This window comes from Lissotriton vulgaris, chromosome 7 (assembly GCF_964263255.1).
Source record: "Lissotriton vulgaris chromosome 7, aLisVul1.2, whole genome shotgun sequence".
Classification (NCBI taxonomy): domain Eukaryota; kingdom Metazoa; phylum Chordata; class Amphibia; order Caudata; family Salamandridae; genus Lissotriton; species Lissotriton vulgaris.
The window spans coordinates 1,015,606,790-1,015,632,296 of NC_141695.1; the positions used below are offsets into that span (position 1 = coordinate 1,015,606,790).

Genomic DNA, 25,507 nt, shown 5'->3' on the forward strand with positions numbered 1-25,507 from the left:
TGCTGTTAGCCAATTTTACCATGTTTAGAGGAGCACAATCACTTTAACACTGGTTAGCAGTGATGAAGTGCACAGAGTCCTAAAGCCAACATAAAGGAATTCAGCAAAACATGAGGGTTGAAGGCAGAAGGTTTGGGTGACTACCAGCCAATGGTGGGAGGTCTAACAGTGGGTGTTCCTACGTTGTCTAGTAAGCTTGCTTCACAGCTGCAGAACCAGCAGCTTTCTTTCTAATGTATGAGGTTCTTATGGGTGGTAGCACAATTTTTCTCTGCTGATGCAACTGCTCATGAGAAGGAACATCACATGTGTGCCCAGTAGCGCACAAAGCCACTCACTCAGATCAAACAGTCCTAGATTCAACATCCTTCTCTTTCTATGCCATGCAGCCTACTCACCTCTCTTCAAGAAGCCATGTGTTGGCATGCAGCAAGTGTGGATGCCAGCAGGGAGGTCTCTTGTGTAAATTGCAGGGCATGATTCCTTCTTTGTGCCTCTCTCCATAAACACAAAGAGGGCACAGACATTGTTCCTGGTACCTCAATGGGACTTCCACTTACAGAGCCATGTTGGGGTGATCCAGTTGCTCCAATGAGGCAATGACACTCCTCTTTTGATCCCCCATGGGTCACTGAGCCCTCTGCATATTTTCCCCAACGTTAAGTATATCAAATGAAGGAGAGCAAGCAGTCACACACCAGTCTATCAGGAAACCCATGGCAAAATGGGTGAATTTTCACAGAAAACACATTCACACTGGAGTCGTTCCATTGGTGTCTGGTGCCACAAGCTGCAGCTTTCAGAGAGCTGCACATTAACCTCAATTTGAAAGGATAGTAATTATGTCTATTCTGAACAATTTTAAGCGTATTTGATAGCGCTCTGCCCCTGCCTGCACCACCAGTTAGGGTTTATCTGCCCTCCAGATTTTCATGAGGAATTCCTTCAGCCTTCTTATCTTTTTTGGTACTACTGCTTTTCTTCACTGGAGTAGCATTGTAGTTATAGGCGTCTGGGCTTGCGCTCATGCAGCTCCTGTGCAGCTCGACATTGACACAGTACTGGCATTGCGCAGGGGTTCAACCCCGAAGCTTCCATTGGTAGAGCGGATTGATGCAGATGCTCGCCTCCATCCTCGGATCAACAGCAACGTGGCACCTCTTCCACTCCTCGAGTCTGTGACGACAACACTTTGCTCCATCCAAGGTACTTTGTTAGTGGGACCTGTTTGAGTCCTGTAGCCGGCCTGCTCTCTATCACGGTTGGCCTGAACTTTGGATTTGCACTGTTTCCTCGCAGCCTCAAGTAACCTTTTAGCACTACTGGCTTCTAAGCGTTTTACTGCATTTATTCTTTTAAAATTCAATATCCTGACTTCTCCTTATTGGATTTTTGTTGTTTCGGTCTTGTTTTGTTTATGATATAATAATCTATTTTTATAAACCTGTGTGGTGTCTTTTTGTGATGTATTGATTGTGTTACTGTGTGTGTGTTGAACAAATACTATACACATTGCCTCTTTAGATAAGCCTTACTGCTCTGTCCCAAGCTACCAGAGGGTGATCAAAGGTTATCTTTTAGCGAGTATCTAAATTACCCTGACTAAAGTGGTGGTTCCTGATTGTACTAGGTGCATACTCTAACAACCGGAAATATAGTTTCTTACAGTTCTGCATCAGCAATTGAAATTGTGTGTTCAAAACACAATGCCATATTTGTGTTTGAGAAATTTGTCATAAGAGGGCAACACACTACCTGTGGAACTACGTTTGCTGCCCTATGTTGCCCACCGTTCTAGGGGGCACTTAGCTGCAAGAGGGGACTGGTACATAGGACTATATAAACACTGAATCACCTGCTGCGCTGGACTCCTGTGGAAGTGCTTTTGCTGGACTACATTACCCACACTGCTCAGGTGCACTTGGCTGGTGGCGAGGGCTTACACACAGAGCTGTATAAGTGCACTGACTTACAGAAATCCTATAGGAGTGTTGTTGATGGAATACAGTGTTGATGGTGCTCAGCTGCACTTGGCTGGAGGAAGGGGTTGGCGCATAGCAATATGTATGTACCTTGGCTCACCTGCTGGAAAAGGGCCCGCCCGGTGCTTGCCCGGTCGAAGACCAAGTCTTCAGTGGTCCCGTCTGCACTCATCTGTATCTGAACAAGACTGGGCCAGGCCAACCCTCTGTGCTTGGTTATTTGTTCGACTTGGAGATGATAAAGATCACAATCCCCTCTCCCACCCTCCACAAACTGTGGCCCAAATAAGGACTTGAAGCAATCTTGTAAGAAATCTTCTATTTTTACCCTGTTCACTTCTGCAGTGAGAGCAATTAACAATGAAATCTCAAAAGTGGATGTGAATGAAGGTGGAAACAAGGAGATTCATACTCTTGTTCCATCGACTGGAACCATAGTTTGTGGCCCTGTCTCCTGCCTGGACAAAGAGAAAAATGTACTGGCTGTTATTGCCAATATACATCAACCACAGAGTCAGGGGTTTATTGATCACTCTTTCCCAGTAAAAAGTTAGAAAAAAAGTGGTTCATTAGATAAACCTAGATCTGCCAAGTGTACGAGGTGGGAATTGGACTCTATTTCTCATTTGGTGCCCAACCTTTTGGGGACTCTAGATTGGAACAATTTTATAATAAAATCTAAACCTTAGGGGCATATTTATGAGTGGGGATGCATCAAACTTGAACCACGTAACGTGGTGCATGCGTAACGCAAGCCAGAATTGTGATTTATGAAGCCATGCAAGGCCACCTGGCATGGCCCAGCATGGCTTCATAAATCCAGAGTAACACAATGCAGCACTAATTACTGCCTTGAGTTACTCTGAGCCAGAGAGGCATTCCATGGGTGTTGCGTGGGAGTTCCTTTGCAACAACCAAGAATTTTAATGCATTCCCAGATTTACCAAAAGTGGTAGACCTGGGAATTCACCAAAAAGCCATACCCTCCCAAGTGAGGCGTAATGGGAAGAAATATCTTAATTTCTCTAGTTACTTCTTCTTTCTACGTGTGCTGCACTCTGCAACACACATAGAAAGAGGAGATTGTTTTTGTGCAGGAAGGTGCACCTTCCTGCACAAAAATAATTCTTCCTGCAATGCAGGTACCATTGCACCATGGTGCAAAAGTACCTGCATCGACGCTAGTCCGCCAAAACGGCGCCAGAGGAGAGACAAAGGGAGTAATGTGCCGGATTAGTTTGAATAGGGCGCAATCCTGCTGTTCCCTGTCACACAGGGCAGCTGCTCTTAGAGGTTGGCTAACATTGAAGGTGTAATTTTGGTGTTGCAGAATTCACTTAATTCTGCCAATACGCATGCTTATAGTCTTAGGCTCCCAGCTGGCTTTGAACTCTATCTCCACCCCCCAAACCCACTCAACTAAAGTCTCCCGCTAACCTTTCCACAGCTTCTGATCGCCTTCCAGATACACACTCCCCCGCAACGACTGGAGCGACAGGAACATATGGGTAAGTCCTGATACGATTCTTCTGGGGCTCCTGTTTTTAATAACCAGACCAACATCGAGAGGGGCTTCTATACAACATATATCGCGTGTTGGGTCCATCAAGGGGGATCAGGCAGACGGTGGAGGATCTCAAATCCCAGTTAGTTTTAACTCACTTAATGGCATATTGGATTTCACCACTGATGCCACCCTCTTTGTCTTAATATTGGCAGAGGTGCCAAAGCCCGGTAATGGATGCACTGAGAACTCCTTCAAACTAAAAAACAAAGTGGTCCATTGGCTGAACTGTAGAACTAACAGGAGCTTTTCTATCTATCGCCTTATAGTATTCTGTTTAGAATGTCACCTTAGATGACAAGAGGGCCTAAAACCTTAGAAAGACAGTGGATTGTGGTTCATTTTATCCGCCCTTTTTGGTTGGCAGACTTCATTCCCCCCCTCTCTTGTGTGGATGTTACTTTTTTCAGGTATTCCTTCTGGATTATTTTTATAGTCCTGCTTTTTTATACAATGGTTATACTCCAGTACCCGTAGTCCAGAAAGCGGCCCCTCGATGCAGAGCACACATGGTCTATCAATTCATAATCATTTGACCCTTGTGTGCTTTCGCGATTGTAGAATGACTGCCTTATACGGATTGTTCGGACATCCAATTCACCATTGTCAATTATTCTGCTTTGATAGAGTCAGCTGAGCGAATTGATTCCCCTGAGGTATCACTTTTAGATTCCATTGATATTTTAAAGTTGAAATATAGCAGGTATTGAGTCAAAAAACAAGTGACTTGGGTTGGTATTCCTTTTTAAAGGGCTGCATGATCATCTATCTGCAGGAAACGTGGACTGTTTCAAATAACTTTCCACCTGGATAGTTATAGTTCTGTTTTTAGCCACACAATTCCTTGAGCCCATGGAAGGACTCCAGGTGGGTTACTTGTTTTGATTGCTCTGTGTATGAATTGCAAACTTGAAGAAATATGGATTTATTCTTCTAATTTGTCAGCTGCTTTACTTACTTTTTCAGATTTGCTTAGTTTGCTGGTGATGAACTTTTATAACTCGAACCGCTCACATCAGAAATCCTCACATGTGCCTTCCTTATGATCTTTTTTGGGGCGCTTTAGATAATATTTTAACCGTTGTACACCTACGGTATTTGTGGTGTTTAAATCTACATATTTGCTCCAGGTGATTTGGGGTTCTTATAACTCGATCTGAGAGAGCGTGAAGAACTTGTTGAGTAGATCCCTGAAACCCACCTCTGTTAATCCTAGTCCATGGTTTTATTATTCGTGTTCTAAAGTTCTCCGGAACCTTATTGTTTCTCTAAAAAGTGCCCAATGGTGCGACTAAGGGCCATTGCTCGTAGAGCCACTTCTAAACAAGCAGGTAAAGTTAGGAAAAGGGTTTTGCAACAAGAGGCTTGGGAGCAGCTACAATTTGCTTGTGGTTTAAAAAATCCACCCCTTTGCACCACTGGTGCATCACTTTTAATATGAGAAAAAGTGACATATCAGCGGCGTTAGGGGCTTCTAAATAAGCCCCCCCCCTGACTTTTTGGGGGAAATCATCAATCATCCTTTTTTTTGGCCACACAGAGCGTCTCTTTGTGCTCTCACATTTCTTTTTTTTAATTGTTTTAAAAGTAAAGTTTATTAACCGATTCGCTGCGGCCGGAATTCCCCCGCCGTGCAGGAGAATTCCACGCGTGCGCGGTTCGGACGGCCCCCGGCCGCCCGAAGCATACGCCCACCGTGACGTCAGATGGCCGGGGGCCATCCGACGCACCAAAGCGGTTAAGTAGGAAAAAGGGAAATAACAGGTAGCAGGTTCACAATATAATATATGAACAATGTATTGAAAACATTTGAACAATAATAAGATAGAACAGGAAAATGTTTGTAATTATATATAGAATACAGGATAAGAAGGGGAGGGAGAAAGAAAATAGAATGCTCTCACATTTCAGCCGACAAGTGGGTTAGCCGCTTTGAGGAGATATATGATCTCACTACTGGTTCGCAAGCTACTGAAGGCATTGGGTGACCCATATCTGCAGGTATCGTTAGAGGAGGTTACAGAGCCTATTAACATAGCCTTTAAAAATAAACTTCCTGGTCCCAATGATGTTCCTGTTGATATGTATTGAGCTGAAGTTCTACTCTGGGCTCCTTTACTTACAACCACTATTAACACTGCAGTAGTCATGGCCTTACCTAGTCTTGGTCACAATCTATATCTGTAGCTTCTTATAAAAAGGGTAATAAAGATGCTGTTATAAGCCAATCTCCCTGATAGGCTCAGTGGTTAAGTTCATTGGCCATATATTTCCAAACAGGCTGACAGCATGGACTTCTGAAAACAGGGTACTTTCTGATCTTCAATATGGCTTCAAATCAGGCTCAGGGACAATTAAACAGTGCTTGAACCTAAATTCAATTATTAATAAATACACTGTGGATAAGAAGGTTTCCCTATGTATTGCCTTTATGGACCTCAGTTCGGGCTTCAATAGGGTGACTTGAGATAAATATTGGAGCATCATAATTTCCTTAGGTGTTGATGAGAATATTGTGCATTTTATGCAAGACCTTTATTCGAAACTGTCGTCATCTGTGAGGTACAGGTCGGGGATGGGGGATGTTCGGCCTCCTTTTAGTTAAAGATAGGTATTCCTTAGGGATGCATTCTTGCTCCTTTTCTTTTTACTCGCTGCATAAATCAGCTAGAAAACACTTTAGTTGTGGGTGGTCATGTGCCACTTGTTGGAAGGTATCCGATCTCTGCATTACTTTATGCGGATGACACAGTTTTGTTGATGAGAATGGCATTAGGCCTCCAACAACTATTTGATTCATTTCTTTCTTTCATGGATTCCATGAACTTTAGCACCAACTTAAAAAAAAGCCCATATCATGGTGATAGGGCTGAGGCTAACTAAATCTTATGTCTTTAAGGCAAAGGATCTTATAATCAGCAAAGTTGACTCGTTCCCTTATTTGGGGTTGGTATTTGATTCTTTTAGCAGATGGGCCCCACTTTTATAGTCTAGAGAGTGCTTAGATTTAGGGGATCAATTACTCCCATTTTGCATTTGGCCAATAGGCTTGTCCATAGTCCCTTGTGCGATCCTCTTGGGGACTTTCAGACACTTGAAAACCGGAAACTATTGATGCAATACTAGATCGAAGAATTATAACCCTTGATTGAGGGGGTACTGGAGTACCAAACATCTGTGAGAAGGGAAATTGCCACTACATGCCAGTGTGCAACACAACTCTCCACCTTCTATTCCAACACTCGCTATACTGAAATTTCGGGGACCTGATTTTTATATCGACGTGCAGTAATCTTTTTGACGTATCTGGAGAACTGTCTGTGAGTATATTATCGGATATGTGTAAACAAATGCTTATGCTTTGTAGGAGATTGAGAAAACAATACAGGGTTGTTGTGAAAGCTATACTATAGTCTCGAATATATGACACAGTACCTAATACTTCATGAATGCAAATGAGTTTCACTAGGTTACATCAAGACAACAATTATCAGTTGGACATTGGCAACACTGAGTTACATGATTTCACAATTGAGTTACTTTTTAATGTTATAGACTTAAAAGTACAAATGTACAATGCTTGCATTTCCACTGTGAGCCAATTCTAGGAGAAATACAGTATATATATATATATATATATATATATATATATATATATATATATATATATATATATATATATATATATATATATACACACATACATACATACATATATATATATATATACACACATACATACATACATACATACCACTGAACGGTCACATAGCTTCTAGCTGTCCGGTAAGGGAATCTTTCACATGCATACGAAAGTGCAGAATCCATGGACAATACTTTCGTCCAAAGGCAAGAATGCCTCTTAAAAAAATTGCACATCGGTTTTTAATGGCAAGAGACTTTGAAACGTCTTCCAAATATTGTGCGTGCAGCAAAATGACTGTGAGGACAAAAGAGCAACTAAGTATAAATTGCACAATGACTTCCGTCCGCCATGCCAACATTGCTGTCAGATGTATATGTTTCTCCAGGGCATGACCACTTCTGAGAAGTGTCATAGTGCTTTAGTCTTCTTCCAGTATTCTTCTAATAAATAATTTTTAAAAAACGTGGCGCGTTTCATACCGAGCATGTGCTACCCATATTCCCCACTTGATGGCAGAAGAACACAAGAAATATTTTAAACTGCTTGTTTTCTGTTAAACTGAATGGTTATTTAAAGTTTTACCTTAATCCTACGAAGTTGGGAAACATTCTAAATGCGAGGCATGGTTTATTGGTAAGTGGTTGCTATCGCAAACGACCGTGGTTTTATTTAATCTGTGTACATATTTAATGCATTACGCTAAACTGCTTTTAACAAAAGTGTAATGTCAGTGAATAATAGACTATTCCGATCCTAAAAACATGTCAGCATTGTAGTTCGATAAGAGTTCAAATAGAACTGGAAGTGACACAAATCAGCCATGTTGCCTGCCCTTGTTTCTGTGGAGGAAGGCCAATAATTGTTTGAAGATAAAATCCTATTAAAATGGAAACTTTTCTTACCCCTAACGGTTCGGGCAACGGAGTAAGGTAGACTGGTCCCAGATTATATACATCCTTTGCGAGTGCATGCTAAATCTGTGTGACATCTGGATATCCACCTGGAACGATTCTGGCATTAAAAATAGCAAGAGGCAGATTTGCCAACAGTTTGGGCTGTAGCAAAGTCAAACAAATGCAAAGAGGCACAAAGTCTTGATAAACCATTTTTCTTTCCAGTGCAAAACTTTATTTGAAAGTAACCTTCAAGGAAAGCAATTAGCGCTTTACACTACTTTGAGCCACTTTACGAGAAAGGGGCGTCCCGTTGGTGCATGGGTATTCCCAGACTGCCACCCATGAGTTTTGATGCAAGGCCTTTAGTACTAAAATTGGTTATCGGGCTTTGCGCCAAACAAACAATGCCTTCTCGAGGCAGGTGCTAATAAGGAAGGATATTTTTATTTTTTCTAACTTTTCAAACATTACTGTTTCTCCCATTGTACAGCACATATATAATATGGGAAAAGTTTGAAAGTTAGTCTAAGCGTAGTATTATGTACTGGAACGGTATCCTTCCATAAAAAGACCTATTGTAGATATGACGCAGACACCTTTAGTATGCTCAGGTGAATGTGTGGCGCTAGGCAGCCTTAAGGAGGTCAAACACAGGGGAAAAGAGCAGCAGCACCATAATTTCATAGATATGGCTCTGCGCTGCTTTCTCATCCCATTCCAGTGCAGCTTTGGTTGCTGCGTTACATTGTATTACTTTTTACCAAATGCGCCCCCTACTCTTGTCAGAGTCTCTTCTTGTGAATGTATCAATTTTAGCCTTATTTTGAGGAGCATTTTAATGTGTTTTCAAGTGTGAGCTTTCAAATTTGTTTTTCTCTATCCAGCTCCTGTTATATCTTTGCCACCTAGAGATGTGAATAATTTCACAGGGAATGACATTATTTTTGGGTGTGAAGTATCAGCCTATCCAATGCCACTCCTTGAATGGAAGAAAAAAGGCAATCAACTCTCCCTGCCAGGAGATGATGCTCACATCTCGGTTCAGGTAAGACATTCTTGTGAAAAATCTTTGTGTTAAATTATGAGATTATTTTACTCTACCATGAATAGACCACCATATTTAATTGATTTGTCCCACACTCTTCATCTTTACATGCCTGTCCAGACATGTCCAGTTCTGTACAAAGTGTCTTCAACTATTTTACAAAACAATTCCAGCGACCATCAACATTATGAATGAATAAAAATACAGAGAGCCTAACACTGCGAAAGAAAACGTACATCTAACTGAAATCATAAAGATCCATCCATGAAGCTCAATACTTTTATACATTTTTTAAAGGACTTAAATAATTCTTTTCAAACAAAAACTCAGAAAAGAATATCTCATCAATTATTATTTCAATCCAAATGACAAGGAAGATACTATTCTATCATATGGAAAACTAATATATAATATATACAGAATTGATGGCTGCCCAAGATTCAACAGTACTACTGAACCAATAGTTGAATTAGGGAACTCAAATATTTACAATAAACAATTCTAGGGCAAATTAAAGGCAGTACATCTCAAGTAAGTAATAGTCGTGTTTTAGCCCAGCAGTAGAATTGACCAGGGCCATCATCAAGATAACAGGTGTTATACAGTTCAAGACAAATGATATGGACATTAAACAAAGTAGGAAGGGGTAATGGCACCCTACAGCCAAAATGCCGAAACAAACTGAGATGGAATAGCGATATATCAAATTACGGTGCACCACAGGGTACATAAAAAGCAGCTGGAGCAGAGACCTTTCCAAGTGCTTCTAATCAAATGCACAGCCCAAGCTGACAAAATACTGAAATTTAAGAGTTAACTTAAAAAAAAAACAGGATTCAACTGCTTATTAAAGGCCACTTGAGGAGTTCCAACAATAACACCAAAGCATGAAAGTCGAGGTGGCAAAACACCGTCTCACCCAAACACCGAGGGAGCAACCCCTCGCAAGTCCTCTTAAAATATATATATATATATATATATATATATATTGACGCTCCAAAATCCTTCCCACTCCTCCCTGGAAAGAATAACAGCACTCGAGGTTGAGGGATACAAACGCGCTAGGTTTTATTCAGCGGAGGGGTGCACACAGACGCGTTTCGGCGGTCTGCCTTCGTCAGTGTGTGATGCACTGTGTTTGTTACCGACATTGTTTTTAACATACATAGTCACTCCCACTACCAGTCAGGTGTGGACACAAACAAGGGGACTATCGCCTTACAGGAAACAAGGCGGCCATCTTATAGTGTCTAGTAAATATAACACAACATTAGAAAATATCTAAATAAAGCCCATGGATGGGCAGTTGCGTTGTATCCTGTTAGGCTGATCACAATAAAATGTCAATAAATCAACATGAAAAAATAGAGCCGTGGATCGGCTTGTGTCCCCATATATATTGCATGTGCCAAATCGCCTGTATACAAAAGAAAATTAAATCAATTCTCAAACCACAGCTGCCAGCTACACATAGCTTCAGGAGGGGTTTTGTGGATACGTGGGTGTCAAGTGAAATGCATTACGTGCAACATCAGGGAGGGCATGTATAATTATTCATAATATAAACCACAGTTTAACTGAAAAATTATAACATGAGTTCAAAATTGAAACAAAAGTGATTAAAGTGCATGTTATATACAGTGGAAATTGAGTATGTAGAGAGACATTAGAGATAAGCTTCTGCATTCTATCCGATCAAATATAAAATTCATTCAATCAGAGTCACAAGGTATTAAAGATGATTCCCAATTGCTTGATTATAGGTTATACCAGGGGAAGCATGTACCATAGGTCAAATAACCATGACTTTTCTCTCACATACTGCTATATACAAGAAAGCAATCGGATTCAAGTTTCAGAGCCATTATATACATTAATTTACATATGTGCCAAGTATGATAATGTGAAAAGTTCTAATTACAGTGTGATCGAATACACTATCATCTTGGAATGGTATATGTCAGATGTTAACTGCTCATTTCCCTAGATGGAAGGCCATCTCCTCCCCACTATTTAGACCTTTGGGATATTTTGTACACAGATCAATGATATAACGGGACTCTAGTCTCCTTAATCTGCGTAGACGGTCACCTCCACGAATATTGTGGGGTACAATATCGAGGCCGAAGTACTGGAGCTTACTCCGATCTCGATTATGTACTTCCGCGAAATGGCGAGCCACCGGATAGGTCTGATCTGTTTTATCGATGGCTCGCATGTGTTCCAATATGCTAAGCTTTATCTCCTTGATCGTGCTCCCAATGTAGCGTAAGCCACAGGGGCACTGCAAGCAGTATACGGCATACTGGGTGCTGCAGGTGATGAATTTATTTATATAGATTTTCCTGCCAGTTTCTGATATTGTATACGAGAGCACACGTTTACTGCCTGCGCACGCTTTACAGCGGCCGCAGGGGTAAAAGCCTTGTTGATCTCTTAAAGTGTTAGTTCTTAAGGACACTTTATCAAGATGGCTATGCACCAATATGTCGCCTAGTGATTTTGCTTTACTGAAGGTTAGGAGTGGCTGAGATGGAAGGTCTTCTTTGAGCACGCTATCTGTTAAAAGAATATGCCAATTCTTACGTAGCATGGCTCTGAAGCTGTCCGCACCTGTTGAGTAGGGAGTTATAGGAGTTATAGGGAGTTATAACTCTGAACTTGCCTTGATCCTCACCTGGCATGGCCCTTCGGTTGACCTGATCGGTGTTACTGGTCAGGAGGGACTGTCTCTCTATTTTCCTTACTCTTTTTAGAGTATTATGGAGCATGCTCTCGCCATATCCCCTGGCTTTAAATCGGGATATGCATTCCGAAGCAATAAATGACTTAAATAATTCTTTTCAAACAAAAACTCAGAAAAGAATATCTCATCAATTATTATTTCAATCCAAATGACAAGGAAGATACTATTCTATCATATGGAAAACTAATATATAATATATACAGAATTGATGGCTGCCCAAGATTCAACAGTACTTCTGAACCAATAGTTGAATTAGGGAACTCAAATATTTACAATAAACAATTCTAGGGCAAATTAAAGGCAGTACATCTCAAGTAAGTAATAGTCGTGTTTTAGCCCAGCAGTAGAATTGACCAGGGCCATCATCAAGATAACAGGTGTTATACAGTTCAAGACAAATGATATGGACATTAAACAAAGTAGGAAGGGGTAATGGCACCCTACAGCCAAAATGCCGAAACAAACTGAGATGGAATAGCGATATATCAAATTACGGTGCACCACAGGGTACATAAAAAGCAGCTGGAGCAGAGACCTTTCCAAGTGCTTCTAATCAAATGCACAGCCCAAGCTGACAAAATACTGAAATTTAAGAGTTAACTTAAAAAAAAACAGGATTCAACTGCTTATTAAAGGCCACTTGAGGAGTTCCAACAATAACACCAAAGCATGAAAGTCGAGGTGGCAAAACACCGTCTCACCCAAACACCGAGGGAGCAACCCCTCGCAAGTCCTCTTAAAATATATATATATATATCTATATATATATATATATATATATATATATATATATATATTCAATACAAATTGCCCACAAGCTCGTGGGCAATTTGTATTGAATATATATATATATATATATATATATATATATATATATATATATATATATATATATATATATATATATATATATATATATATATATATATATATATATATATATATATATATATATATATATATTTCTTCCATATCTATTTCATTTGTGGGAGGAGTTCCGTTTTTTTAACAGTATAAAACCACTTATGTCTCTGGGTTTTGTCATGTGATCAAGTCCGGGTTTCCCGGACGAAACGCGTCATGCTGCCATCCCCATTGATGGAATAAAAGCACCTTATTTCCTTTGAAATCCTTGGTTTGTGGTCTGTACCTGGCTGTGTCCGTTTGGTTTTCCTCGGCGCTTCAGGATTGTGGATTCTAATATATATATATATATATATATATATATATATATTCACTGAAAAAAAACATAGGTTTCACACATGTTATGGTTAGCTGGACATTTCACTCATACAAAACCATTGAAATTCCCCTGTTATAGTTAGTTCAGCTAACTATAACTTGCGCGCCCGCAGTGCACTGCTGATGACGTCACATACTACATCACTCATGACATGGTCAGTGATATTACTCATGACATCACTGATGTCATCTCAAATGACATCACTGATAACATCACTGATGACATCAACCAGTGAATGTGTGCCTTTCTGAAAAATAAATATTTTTTATATATGTATATCTAAAGGTTGATGGAAGAATAAATGGGTAAATAAGTGTCTAAATGTTTTTTTTGTTAAATTGATTGTATAACTGACCTATTAAGTATATCTTAGTGAATACATGTATTAGCGAATAATGTTTAAATATGTAAATATCTGTATCAGTGTCTCACTTTGTGTATAAGTGGCTGCATGGGTTAGTGAGTAGCTACATGAATGTTTAAATGGGTATTAGTTGGTTTTTTGAGTAGCAGAATGAGTGTCTGTATGGTTTGTTGGGGGGTATTACTTAGCGCACAGATGCATGAATGACTGACTGACTGTTTGTATGTGTTTTGAAGACAGCATGTGTGCAGGACTGTATGGGTGGGTGATTGTGTGTATGGCTGTGTTAGTGAGTGAATGACTGCTTCAATAGTGTCTTTATGAGTAAGTGCATATGTTTTAAACTAGTATATGTGAGTATTGATGTATATTTATTTATTTATTTATTTTGAAAGTTTTATATAGCGCGAACAAGATCTTTGCAGATATCAGAGCGCTTTACAAGGACAAGGGGGTCATAGAATAATAGACTGTAATAGTTGAGGTAGTTAGGTACAAGGTGCATAGTTACATAGGTAAGGTCAAATACAAGAGGTAGGTCAAAGGTGAGGTAGTGTCTTCTATCATAGTGTAGGTACAAGGTGCATAGTCAAACAGTTGCGCCAATAATATAAAAGTACAAATATAAGGAGCATGTACTTGTTTGAGCGATCTTAAAATGCTTAGCATGAAGATAGGCATAGTTGAGGTAGGAGATGAGTGCAGGTGCATCAAAAGTACAAGAGTAGGGATAGTTGAGGTGGTGTAGGTACAGTATGCAAAGTCAGACAGGTGCGTCAACAATATAAAAATATACAAAGAGGGAACGTATACAATCAAATAAGTCGATAATACAAGTAATACAAATAGTCCAAGGGGTCAGGCAGGTAGTACAGAGCGGATACTTGAGAGATGCAGAATGATAGATCATGTGTATTTAGCCATCAGGATCGCTTTTACTTCTTTCTTAAAAAGTTTGTTGGAGGAGATGAGCCTGGTTTCAGGAGGGAGTGAGTTCCAGATCCTGGGTGCCATTCCTGAGAAGGAGCGTTTAAAGGTTTTTTCCTTCCGAAATCTTCGAGGCTTCAGCAGAAGATTGTTTGTGCTTCTAGTAGTTCTAGAGCCACCAGAAATTGTCAGCTTTTGAGAGAGGTAAGCGGGTGAGTTCATGTGTACAGCCTTGTGTGTCATGCAGGCTATTTTCAGATGTATTCTGGCTTCAAAAGGTAGCCAATTCAGGGATTTAAAGTCAGGGGAGATATGCGAGTGCTTTTTTGAGCCAGTGATGAGTCTCGCTGCAGCGTTAAGGGACGCTCTTAGGGGTGCCGTTGTAGTTAGGGGGAGCCCGCAGAGGGCGGTGCTACCGTATTCTATGTGCGGGATGACTATAGATTGTACTGCAGTTTGGAAGTCTTTAGCTGGAAGGAAGGGTTAAAGTTTTCTCAAGGTATTGATTTGGAAGTTCGCTCCTTTCGTTGCCTTGCTGATGTGCTGCTGCATGTTGAGATTGGCGTCAAGTGTTATGCCTAAAGATTTTGCTGAGTCTACGATGGTAGGTTGTACATTTAGAGCCGTTAGGTGCTTAAGCCATGTTTGAGCCGTAGAGATTTTTGCGGGAGGTGAGATCAGGAGGAACTCAGTCTTCAACGCATTGAGTTTGAGGTGATTCTCGGCAAACCAGGATTGGGTGTTTCTAATCGTGGTGTTCAGAAGCATAATGTCCTTGGGAGATTGTATTTTGAGGTAAAGTTGGGTGTCGTCGGCATACATGTGAAAGTGAACATTGGATGCTTGTAGCAAAGTAGTGAGAGGTTCCATAACTAGGTTGAACAGAGTTGGGGAGAGGGAGGATCCTTGAGGGACGCCTAGCGATACAGGTACCGGAGAGGACATCAGATTGTTGCTTTTGAATCTTTGTGCCCGGTTGTGTAGAAAGGAGGTGAACCACTTGAGAACAGTCCCAAATATGCCCATTCTTGTGTTTAACAGATCAAGTAGGTTCTCATGTTTAACTGTGTCGAATGCTGAGGAGAGATCAAGAAGGATGAGGAGGCAGGTATCGTTTTGGTCTAGGATTTGGAGGGCGTCGTCAACTATGTGAGTCATGGCAGTTTCGGTACTGTGCCCTGCTCGGAAGCCTGATTGATGAGCGTTGAGGAGATCAAACTTATCTAAGTGTTTAGTCAGTTGTAGCTGTACGCATTTTTCCAACAGTTTAGCGAGAGTGGGAATATTTGTAATAGGACAGTAATTGTTTAGATCAGTGGGGTCTGCTGTTGGTTTTTTTAGTAGCGGTGTGACTTGTCCGACTTTGAGGGCGTTAGGGATTGATCCTTGTTGAAGAGAGCTATTGATAATCTTAGTCCAGAGTGGGAGGAGCAAAGGGGTAAAGTCTTTTACAGCATTAGCAGGAAGAGGGTCAGTGAGGTGATTGGATGGTTTCAGGGTGCTGATCAGTCTGCCAATTTCTTCTTCGGAGTAGGTGCCAAAAGATGACCATGTAGCATTGTTCTTTGGTTCAGACGCTGCTGTGTGTTGGGGGTTGGAGTAGAGGCTTGCGTCATTGAGGAGATCGCTTCTTATGTTGTCGGTTTTTTGGTTAAAGAAAGCAGAGAATTCTTCACAGGAAGGTGTAGCGCCCATGGTGCTGAGTGTCTGGGGTTGTTCTTTGGATTGTGTTCTGATTAGCTCGAACAGTTTTCTTGGGCGTTTTTTTGCTTGGGCGAGCTGGAGGCTGAAGAAATCTCTTTTTGAGCGTTTTATTTTCCTGAAGTAGGCGTTTCTCTGTTTCTTCAGTGTTTTTAGGTGCAGTGCAGAGGGGGCTGACCTCCAGGTGCGCTCTGCCATTCGCATGGCCCGTCTATCTTCATTGAGGCTCCCGTCATACCATGGGTTGAAGATCTTGGACAAAACTCTTTTCGGTTGCATGGGTGCAGCCTCATTGATTATTGTGGTCATAGCATTGAGATAGTGGTCAGTCAGGAGTTGAACGTCCGTAACGCCGGCAGGGGGAAGTAGGAGATTGCAGCTGTTAGGCGGTAAGGAATTTGGATTGAGTTTCTTCATATCTCTTTTCCAGACTTTGGGCTTAGAGGGTTGAACTGTGTTAAATTTAATTTTTTCATTGATAAGGAAGGAGACAATATGATGATCTGACCAGTCACAAGGTTGGATTGACTCAAGTTGAATAGCGTCCTCTTTGGAGATGATAAGGTCGAGGATAGAGCCTTTCTCATGGGTTGGGCTATTGCATATTTGGGTGAGATCAAGGGCGTTGAGGAAGATTTTGAGGCTATTTACCACTGTGTCACTGCTGTCATTCCAATGGAGATTGTAGTCGCCAAGGAAAATTTGGGTGTTTTGCCGTCCTGAGTTGGTTGAGATTGTGTCCATGAGTTGTTGGAGGAAGGAGAGCTCGTCCCCAGGTGGGTGGTATATGATGTGTAGTGAGCATACCGATTTGCTTTCGCTGATGACATCAAGGCAGAGGTATTCACAGGAAGTAAGATAGGGGGCGGACGCTTTAATAACTGAGAGGTTGGTTCTGTAAATACAGGCAATTCCACCGCCTGTCTTTTTGGACCTGTCAAGTCTAATGATACAGTAGTTGGGGGGGATTAGGATATCCATGATAGGTGTAGAAGAGTCAGACAACCATGTTTCAGTCAGAATGGCTAGATCCGGTTCCAGAGAAATGATGAGATCGGCGACCCCCGCGGGTTTCTTTGGGCCGATCTGCAATTGAGAAGTATGCATTTGAGGCTAGGGGTGCAGAGGGTGGAGGAAGGTTCTATAGTGAGGGGTACATTTGTGAGGTTGTTGGGGACGGAGCCTCTGTTATCCTTTTGGTGCCTGAGGGGGTTAGAGATAATCGTTGGGATGGACAGCTGGTTGGTGTCTAGGCGATTTTGGGGAGCCGGGACGTAAGAGTGGAGAAGGGTGTGTATGTCATGATCTGAGATCGTATTGGTAGTGCGTCTGGGTCGATTGGTGGTATTGCGAGAGGGGATAGAGTTCCAGAGTTGGGAGTGTTTTGTGATAAGGCGAGAGGGAGGTGAGGAGGAAGTGTTGTTAGGTGTAAAGGGATTATTGCACTTGGTGGTATTGCGATTGCGATTCATGTTGCGATTGGTGGTATTGCGAGAGGGGATAGAGGTCCAGTGTGAGGAGTGTTGTGTGGTACGGTGAGTAGGAGGTGAGTGGGAAGTGTTATTAGGTGTAAAGGTGGTGATGGGAGGAGGGTGTCTGGGGTGTGTGATGAGCAACTCTTTGATGGAGTGTATTTCTTCTTTCATTTGGAGGAGGGTGGACATAATCATGTCCAACGTGGTGTTGGGCGCGGATTTGGGGGAGGGTACTGGCGGTGAGCAGGCGTATAGGTTGCTGGAGAAGGGGGGCATCGGGGAGGAGAGGTGGGGCTGGTGAAGGGGTTGGAAGTGTTAGAGAGGGGATTGGTGTTAGGGGTGGTGTTGGCGTTATTGGGAGGGGCATCAGTGCTAAGAGAGGAAGGGTGAATGGGGGTGGTGTGGAGGCTGGGGGTGGGATAGTGGGGAGTGAGAGTGGGGAGTGAGAGGTTGCAGGAAAGGTGAAGGCTAGGCGTGACAGCATATAAGTAAGGATATATGACAGTGACAGATTGGAAGAGTTCCTGTATAAATAAGTATGTGTTTCTATAACTGATTGTTTAAGAGAGTAAGTATATGTACGTTTCTGTAGAAATAAGTGTAGTGGTGTGTGTAGAGCTGTATATGCAATTAAATGGATGTTTGATTTATTTGCATGTGTGAGTATATGTGTGAATAACTCTATGTATAAGTGCAGGTGTGTAACAGGATGTATAGGTGTATGAGTACATATGATGAGTGAGTAAATGTATGAGTTACTATATAGAACTATTGGTGAATGTAGATTTTGGAATTACTGAATAGGTTGTTCTAATTGGTATTGGTATCTCAATTTTTTTGAAAATTTTAGGTTCTATTTTTGAATGTGTGTATCAAAGGTTATATTAGGGTGAGAGGAGGTCTGCCACTCTTTCACAAAGATGATGTCATCAGTGATGTCATTTGAGATGTCATCAGTGATGTCATGAGTGATGTCACTGACCATGTCATGAGTGATGTAGTATGTGACCATAAAAGGAAAGTTTTGATTAGTTCATAATACTTCCTATTCCAACTGTTGAAAGACCCCTCTCATTTTGATCATCCTACTTGGACTTTCCCTGGAGAAACATCTATTCTGTGGAGCTGTAGTCTTTGCATCTGGGTTTTATATCGCGCCAAATCACAGACAGGTCTCAAGGCGCTTCTGACAGAGTACAGCAACTAAAGTAGGGTGGATAAGAATACAGATTACTGGCCTATCTTACAGGGAAGCAAAAGCGTCCCTGAAAAGCAGTGTTTTCAGAGATTTCCTAAAACGGAGAAGATTGGATTCTTTACGAAGGACCTCCGGTAGCTTATTCCAGATGGTAGGGGCTTGGACTGAAAAGGATCTACCACCTTTGGTTGCCATTTTAAAGCGCGGAATTGATAGCAGTAGAGAATTGGAGGATCGTAGAGCTCGCTTGGGATTATACACTTCAAGCCTCTCTTTTATATAGGCAGGCGCCTGCCCATAGATTGCCTTATGGGCGATGCACAGGCTTTTAAATTCAACACTCTGCTTTATAGGGAGCCAGTGTAACCTATAAAGTAGAGGGGAAGCATGGGTCTGTCTAGGTGATCCAAAAATTAACCGTGCTGCGTCATTCAGGGTGACTTGTAGACGATTGATTCAATTTTTTGGAAGACCTAGATATAGTGCGTTCCCATAGTCTATACTGGAGACTATTGTAGCTGAAACAATGGTTCGAAGCATGTTTGTAGAAAGCAAAGGGGCTAGCTATCGCAACTGCCTAATCAGGTTGGTACATGATCCAACCACAGCAGATAGTTGGCTGGTCATCGAGAGCTCCTGGTCGATCTTAATACCAAGGCTCTTTACGCTGGGGCATGGCTTTGGGGTAGGTCCAAGTTCTTGGGCCCAGAACAGATCATTCCAGGGTGAGGCGATAGTTGAAACTACTAGGACCTCCGTTTTATCTGGATTGATTTTTAATAGGTTAGACGTCATCCAGTTCACTGTAAACCGCAATATCTTTTGGGCCATGGACTGAGCCGATGTTGTGTTATCGATACTCAGCAACAGCTGAGTATCATCGGCATAGTTAAAAACTTTACAGCCCATGTTTACCAAAGAGTCTATCAGTGGCTGCAGATATAAGTTGAATAGGAGTGGCGAGAGTGCGTACCCTTGCGGGACTCCACATTCCAAGACGACTACATCAGATACACGATCTGCTAATTGGATCCTTTGCGTCCTCCCTAACAGAAAATACGTTAGCCATTGGAGAGCTTGTTCTTTTATCCAAGACATGGCTAATCTGTCCAGGAGCAGTGCATGGCTGACAGTATCAAATGCCTTTTAGAACCAAACTCTACAATGGCAGCTCTTTTTGATACTTCATCACATTCGTACATTCCTTTGAGGAAGATTTTGTTACTGAGCCACCTCAGAAAAAGAGAAAAGAAGCTTTCATTTGGAAGTTTTTTTCATATCCGGAGGGACAGAAAAAGGTGAATGCACCGAAAGTAACGTGCAAGATCTGTGAGGTTACACTTTCCAGGGGTGACCCCACTAAAAAGTACTCTTTCGGGACAGCCTCAATGGTTCGCCATGTCAAAAATTTGCATCCAAATAATTAGGCAAGGATGGCAACACAAAGGTTCCAGGAGAAACCTCAACCTGCAGTTCCTTCTACCTCAACTGCACCACCACCTCCTCCGAGCAGTTCGCATCCTATTATTGTGCCTCAGTTTGCGGAACTTACAATTCACTGTAAATTTTGCAGAGAACTCCTTTGTTACGGTGAGCAGTCTATTGACCTCATTGTGAAGAGGAAAGAAGAGCACCGTTACCCAAAACAATATTTTTTTTACTTTTTTGTTCCAGTTCCACAGTTTTTTTGTTTCCAGTTTCATTTATTTTAGGTTTAAAAAAAAACAACTAAAAACTTGCTGAAAAAATAGAAAGCTAAAAAAATACAGTTCTTTTGAGAACTACCTCCACTGGCTTAAGAAAGAACTATATTTCTATATTAGTGTGTAAAAGTTTGTCAGAATGAATGTGTAGTGCATAAATAAATGAATGAATTAGTAGTGTATGGTGAATGGGAAAGTGCAAAACTATAAGGGAGTACTACAGCATAAATGTATAAGGTGTTTACTTATAGTATACTGTAGTACCTCCGAAGCACTTCAATGTAACATATCCATATAAATAAGTTACAAGTCTATGCTTCAATTTGCACTGCTAGTGAAACTGCCTGGGTGAAATTGTATGTTTTAGGAGCGGATTTACAACCCCCTTGTGCCTCTTTTACACATCTTTTCTGTGACCTTTGTGATGCAGCAGTGGTGCAAAAGATGTTCCATGGTGTCTGATATTTACAATGTGATGCATATGGAAGGTGCATCACATTCTAAAGCCCTGCACCAGAAAGAGGCTTTCCTGCGCAGAGGGGGGAGGGGGGAGAGGGAGTGGAGGTGTTCTGGCATAGGAATGCCTCCTAAAAGTGACTGAGTGAAATCTATAAGATTTCATTCAGTCACTTTTAGGCCTATGCTACGTCAAAACCCTGCACCTGCTTGAAACAAGTGCAAGGATTGACACAGCATTATGAGCATAGAACCCCAAGAGCATTGCTGGAGCTGCGTTGCGCTTGGAACGCAAGTCAAGCAATGCACCACCTTCACAACAAAAATACATCACATATCTGTGCCGTTTTTGCTCTATAATACACCACATTGTAAATACGGTGCATCCATTGTGGTGATATCACAGTGCATATCTCTGGGGATGTACCACTTATTGTACATCTGCTGATTACTGTTTGAATGTAGTGAATGGATTACTACACACTGATCAATGAGTCACTACAAAACTATAACAGGAATGACAGAGTGTTTGGTGGAAGTCTAAAGATAAAGACTGAGGAATTCAAAATATAAAAGGTAAATTTGCAGGTGCATAGAACAGTACATGCATAGTGAATAGGAGTTTGAAGCAGTCCATATACTAAGGCCTACTTTGCTACATAATTACTTGGGTACTGACTGCATGATTACAGTTCTGCAAAGAGAGTGCATGACTGAATTTATAAGAGCTTAAGTTTTACCACAGTACATATATAAGGAAATACTGCTGAATGGCTCACTACAATATTGAAACAGTAGAGTGAGAGTGATTGTGAAAGTCCAATGATACAGACTGGGGAATTGAATGTATAAAAAACAAATGTGCAGCTACATAGAAGACTGCATGCATAGTCTATACAGGTTTAAATCAGTACATGGCCTAAGGCCTACTTTGCACCATGATTACTTGAGTACTGACTGGATAATTACAGTTCTGCAAGGAGAGTGTCTGTCTGAATTTAAAAGAGCTTCGTTTTTAGCACAGTACATACATAAGGGTATTCTGCTGAATAGCTCACTACAATACTGAATCAGCAATCACAAAGAGTTTGCTGTAAGTGTTAAAATATAGAATGGATAATAAAAGCTATAAAAGACAAGTTTGCCCGTGCATAGAAGAGTGCATGCATAGTGTATAGGAGTTTAAAGCAGTCCATGCCCTAAGGCCCACTTTGCACCATGACTACTTGGGTACTGGCTGAATTATTACAGAGTGTCTAGCAAAATGTATAGCAGCTTCACTTTTAGAACAGTGTATACATAAACACATACTACAATACTAAAATAGCAGTACCAAAATGTTTGGAGGAAGTGTAAAGATACAGACTGGGCAATTGAAAGTTTGAAAGCCAAGTTTGCAGGTGCATAGAAAAGAGCATTTAATATTTATTAACCTTCCCAAAGCCCCAAGTGCCAGCACACCTTTCCGAGGGTAGGATTACGATTTTCAAATGCTAGCATTTTTTAAATTAAGAAACATAAAAATAACAAATATTAAACCTTTTATTTTTCTTCTAATGATAACGATATTTTTTTATACGTCTTCTATTTAGATGCTTTTAATCATGAAAATGCAAAAAAACACATTTTACTGAGTAACACTTTTTAAACTCTCTAACGTATGTAGATAATAATACCTTATACGTGTTACTATCAAAATCGAAACCTTTACAGCTTCACAGTTTGTAACTTTTCCAAACACGCGCAGAAGAAAAACAGTTCAAACGTGAGCACATGTAAACTGCAAAACGTGCCCTCTAAATAGGCGGAGCCACATCTTCCTTCCATAGACTACTAAACAACAAAAACTATATAAACCACACCTACTGTGCAATTAGTTTTGTTTTCGCAAGTTATTTCTGAATCGCCAATCTCTGTTGCAGGTTCCGTTTTCTAGCATCGGATTTTCTGCCTGGGTCAACAAACAGATTCCAGAGTTGTAAGTTGTTTCAATATGGCATAGGCATAGTACTTAGTTATAAATTGTGGCTATTTGTCAATATGAAACATTTATATGTAGAAAAAAATGTTTTTGCATGTTTTTCGCTTTTTCTCTGTAACGTCAGCAGCTTGTTTTTAGAAACAGATAGATTATAACAAATATTGCTCTTTTCTGGCTCCTTTCACCTTATATATAGTGTCTTTTTATATTATAATATTGATACTGTACTTCGCTCGAGAGGTGTTGCTGACCCGTCGACGCAAACCCTAAACATTTACAATGAACGTCACAATCTTACACTTGTTATTGTGTTTTCCCCTAGAGATCACGTACTGTTAATATGTATATTATAACATTAAGAGTCTTGGTGATCTTAGTGGAATTCACAATCCGTTGTCACAAACAGTAACGATAAGTAAGCAACGTTACCGGCTTGCGGCTTTCAGTCTATTTTCCCCTTGTGCAAGTACAAAAAATGGAGGGAGAAGAGGTTAGACCAAACCAGGTCGGCCTCCAGTCAGTATATGCAATACAGGAACCCAATATGAAGGGTCCAGAGACCTGGTTGGTGTTTTGTGGTTACTGCTTACTAAGTCAGTGTGTACCAAATTATGTAAGAAAGAAAAATTTCTTTCTAGAGTCCCCTCACTCACCGGGGTTGCCCCACGGTGACATGCTTCATCATTGGGGCCATCCCAGTTCTCTACGAAAAGGGGCGTGCTGCGACAAGGCGACTACGCTGGAGCACTGGTTTTGTGAGATGACTATGTGTGGTGTAAGTGTGGTGATGGTGGTGTGGGTGTGAAATTAAAAATACCGTGCTAGTGGGCCTCAACAATTTATTTTGCTCCTAGTGTGGTATAAAATTAAAAAGGGGTAACTCTGTATTCTAACTTTAATTGAGCTAGATCAGTGTTATGGTCGACATGTTTCAAGCTCCCCCAAGCTTTTCATCAGGACCATACAGGGTCCAGCCCTGTATTTCCACTCCTATATTCAAATGAAAAAAGTGTTTTATAAAAATAAATACTAATTATTTATACTGTACGCTGTTAATAATAAAACATGCGTGTTTTTCTGTACATACGGTTTGTAATTTACTCGAAATGCTGTAAAAGAGAATAACAGTTGTTTAGTGGCAAACACCCCCTTTCAAAAAGGGGGGGAAAAACAACTCACATGCATCTCACTTCATCTAGGGCGTGGGTGTGCCCTGGGCACCATACTGGTGCGTGCTGGTTTTCAAACCGGTGTAGAAAAATAAAGCACTGTGAATCAAGTGGTTTAGTGGTTCACACACAAGACATAAGACTTAATGTGACTATTGACATGACACACAACATATACACACATAAAATAACATGGCAGATGGTATATTTACATAAACGAGTGTTTGGTTACACTCCATGGTCTTAGGCAAGGGCAGGATCGCCTCGTGGAAACATTGCTGAAAAAGGAGGTTCAAGGTAAGGGTTATAGTGCTCCTTTTCTATGTTTCCCTCAAAAATAGCTGGTATCATAGCGATATAGCGTCGTTTTGCACTTACTTCCTATCGGCAAACCCGCTCGGTACTACCTGATAACTCCTCACCCGACCGCATACTGAAGCAGAATGGGATTGCCGGTGTATTTGGATACATCGCGCTTCCGGGTTGCCGGACCTTGTCTAATGACTAGAGCGTTTTTCTTGGCGGCCATCTTAGGAGTATGTCATCGTGATCGACGCGAGTATTTTATAATTCCGAATATAACATCGGAGTTTGGCCGAATTTGGGGATGCAAAATAATTTAGAGTAATGCTTGGTGGAGGGGCATACTCGTAATTTAATTTAGAACACAGGTTTTTTCGGGGACGGATGGATGATATCTTTGATTAGTTCTTTGGAAAGGAGTTATATTTAACTCAACCATATTTGTTAAAACGTGGTTTTAAACACTGGATTGGTGTTTTGTTTCGTCATAAGTGCATGTACCTGTTTTATTTCGAAGGCAATGGAGGGTGGGGTTTGAATAATTGTGGAAAAGCTTACAAGTTTGTTGAGGAATAAGGTACCTTTCTTGTACAGTTTATATACAATCAGCTTGTATGTCAGTTTTTCTTCCTGGGAAAAAATTTAGAGTTTCAAGAGCATGTTTGGAAATACTTTCAGTTTTTAAAAAAATTAGGCATCTGTCTTTCACAGTTTTTTTACAGCAGGCCTAGGGTCGAAAAGCCCCCCATGGGATTTCGTCATTGAGTCCCAGGGTGTCAGTATGTAAGCAAAACACCCATCTCTGTTCTCTTTCATGGAGGATTCTTTCCAGGTTGTCTCTATTTTTCACTACCTCTACGACTACCCAGGTGAGATCATTTGGTGTGTGGTTCTGTTCAATGAAATGGGTGGTCATTCTGGTTGTGGCTCGTTTGCACCTTATGTTACTTCTGTGCTTCACTATGCGGGTGCTGACCTTTCTAGTGGTCATTCCCACATAGTGTAGGTTGCATGTGCAAGTTATCAGGTACACCACTCCACTGGTGTTGCAATTGGAAAAACCTCTCAGTTCCCATTTCGTAGCATTGTTAAAGGTTATAGTTTTGGT

At 41.1% G+C, this 25,507-nt stretch overlaps 1 protein-coding gene across 2 annotated transcripts in view; it reads left to right on the forward strand.

Annotated features, from left to right (window-relative positions):
* The window catches only part of LOC147702853 (kazal-type serine protease inhibitor domain-containing protein 1-like), a 296,214-nt gene that overhangs the window by 83,319 nt on the left and 187,388 nt on the right, over positions 1-25,507 (forward strand). For both annotated transcript variants that reach the window (XM_086931436.1, XM_086931435.1), the window contains exon 2: positions 8,973-9,133. In XM_086931436.1, coding sequence (XP_086787562.1) covers positions 8,973-9,133 — 161 coding nt within the window. The remainder of the gene's footprint in view (positions 1-8,972; positions 9,134-25,507) is intronic.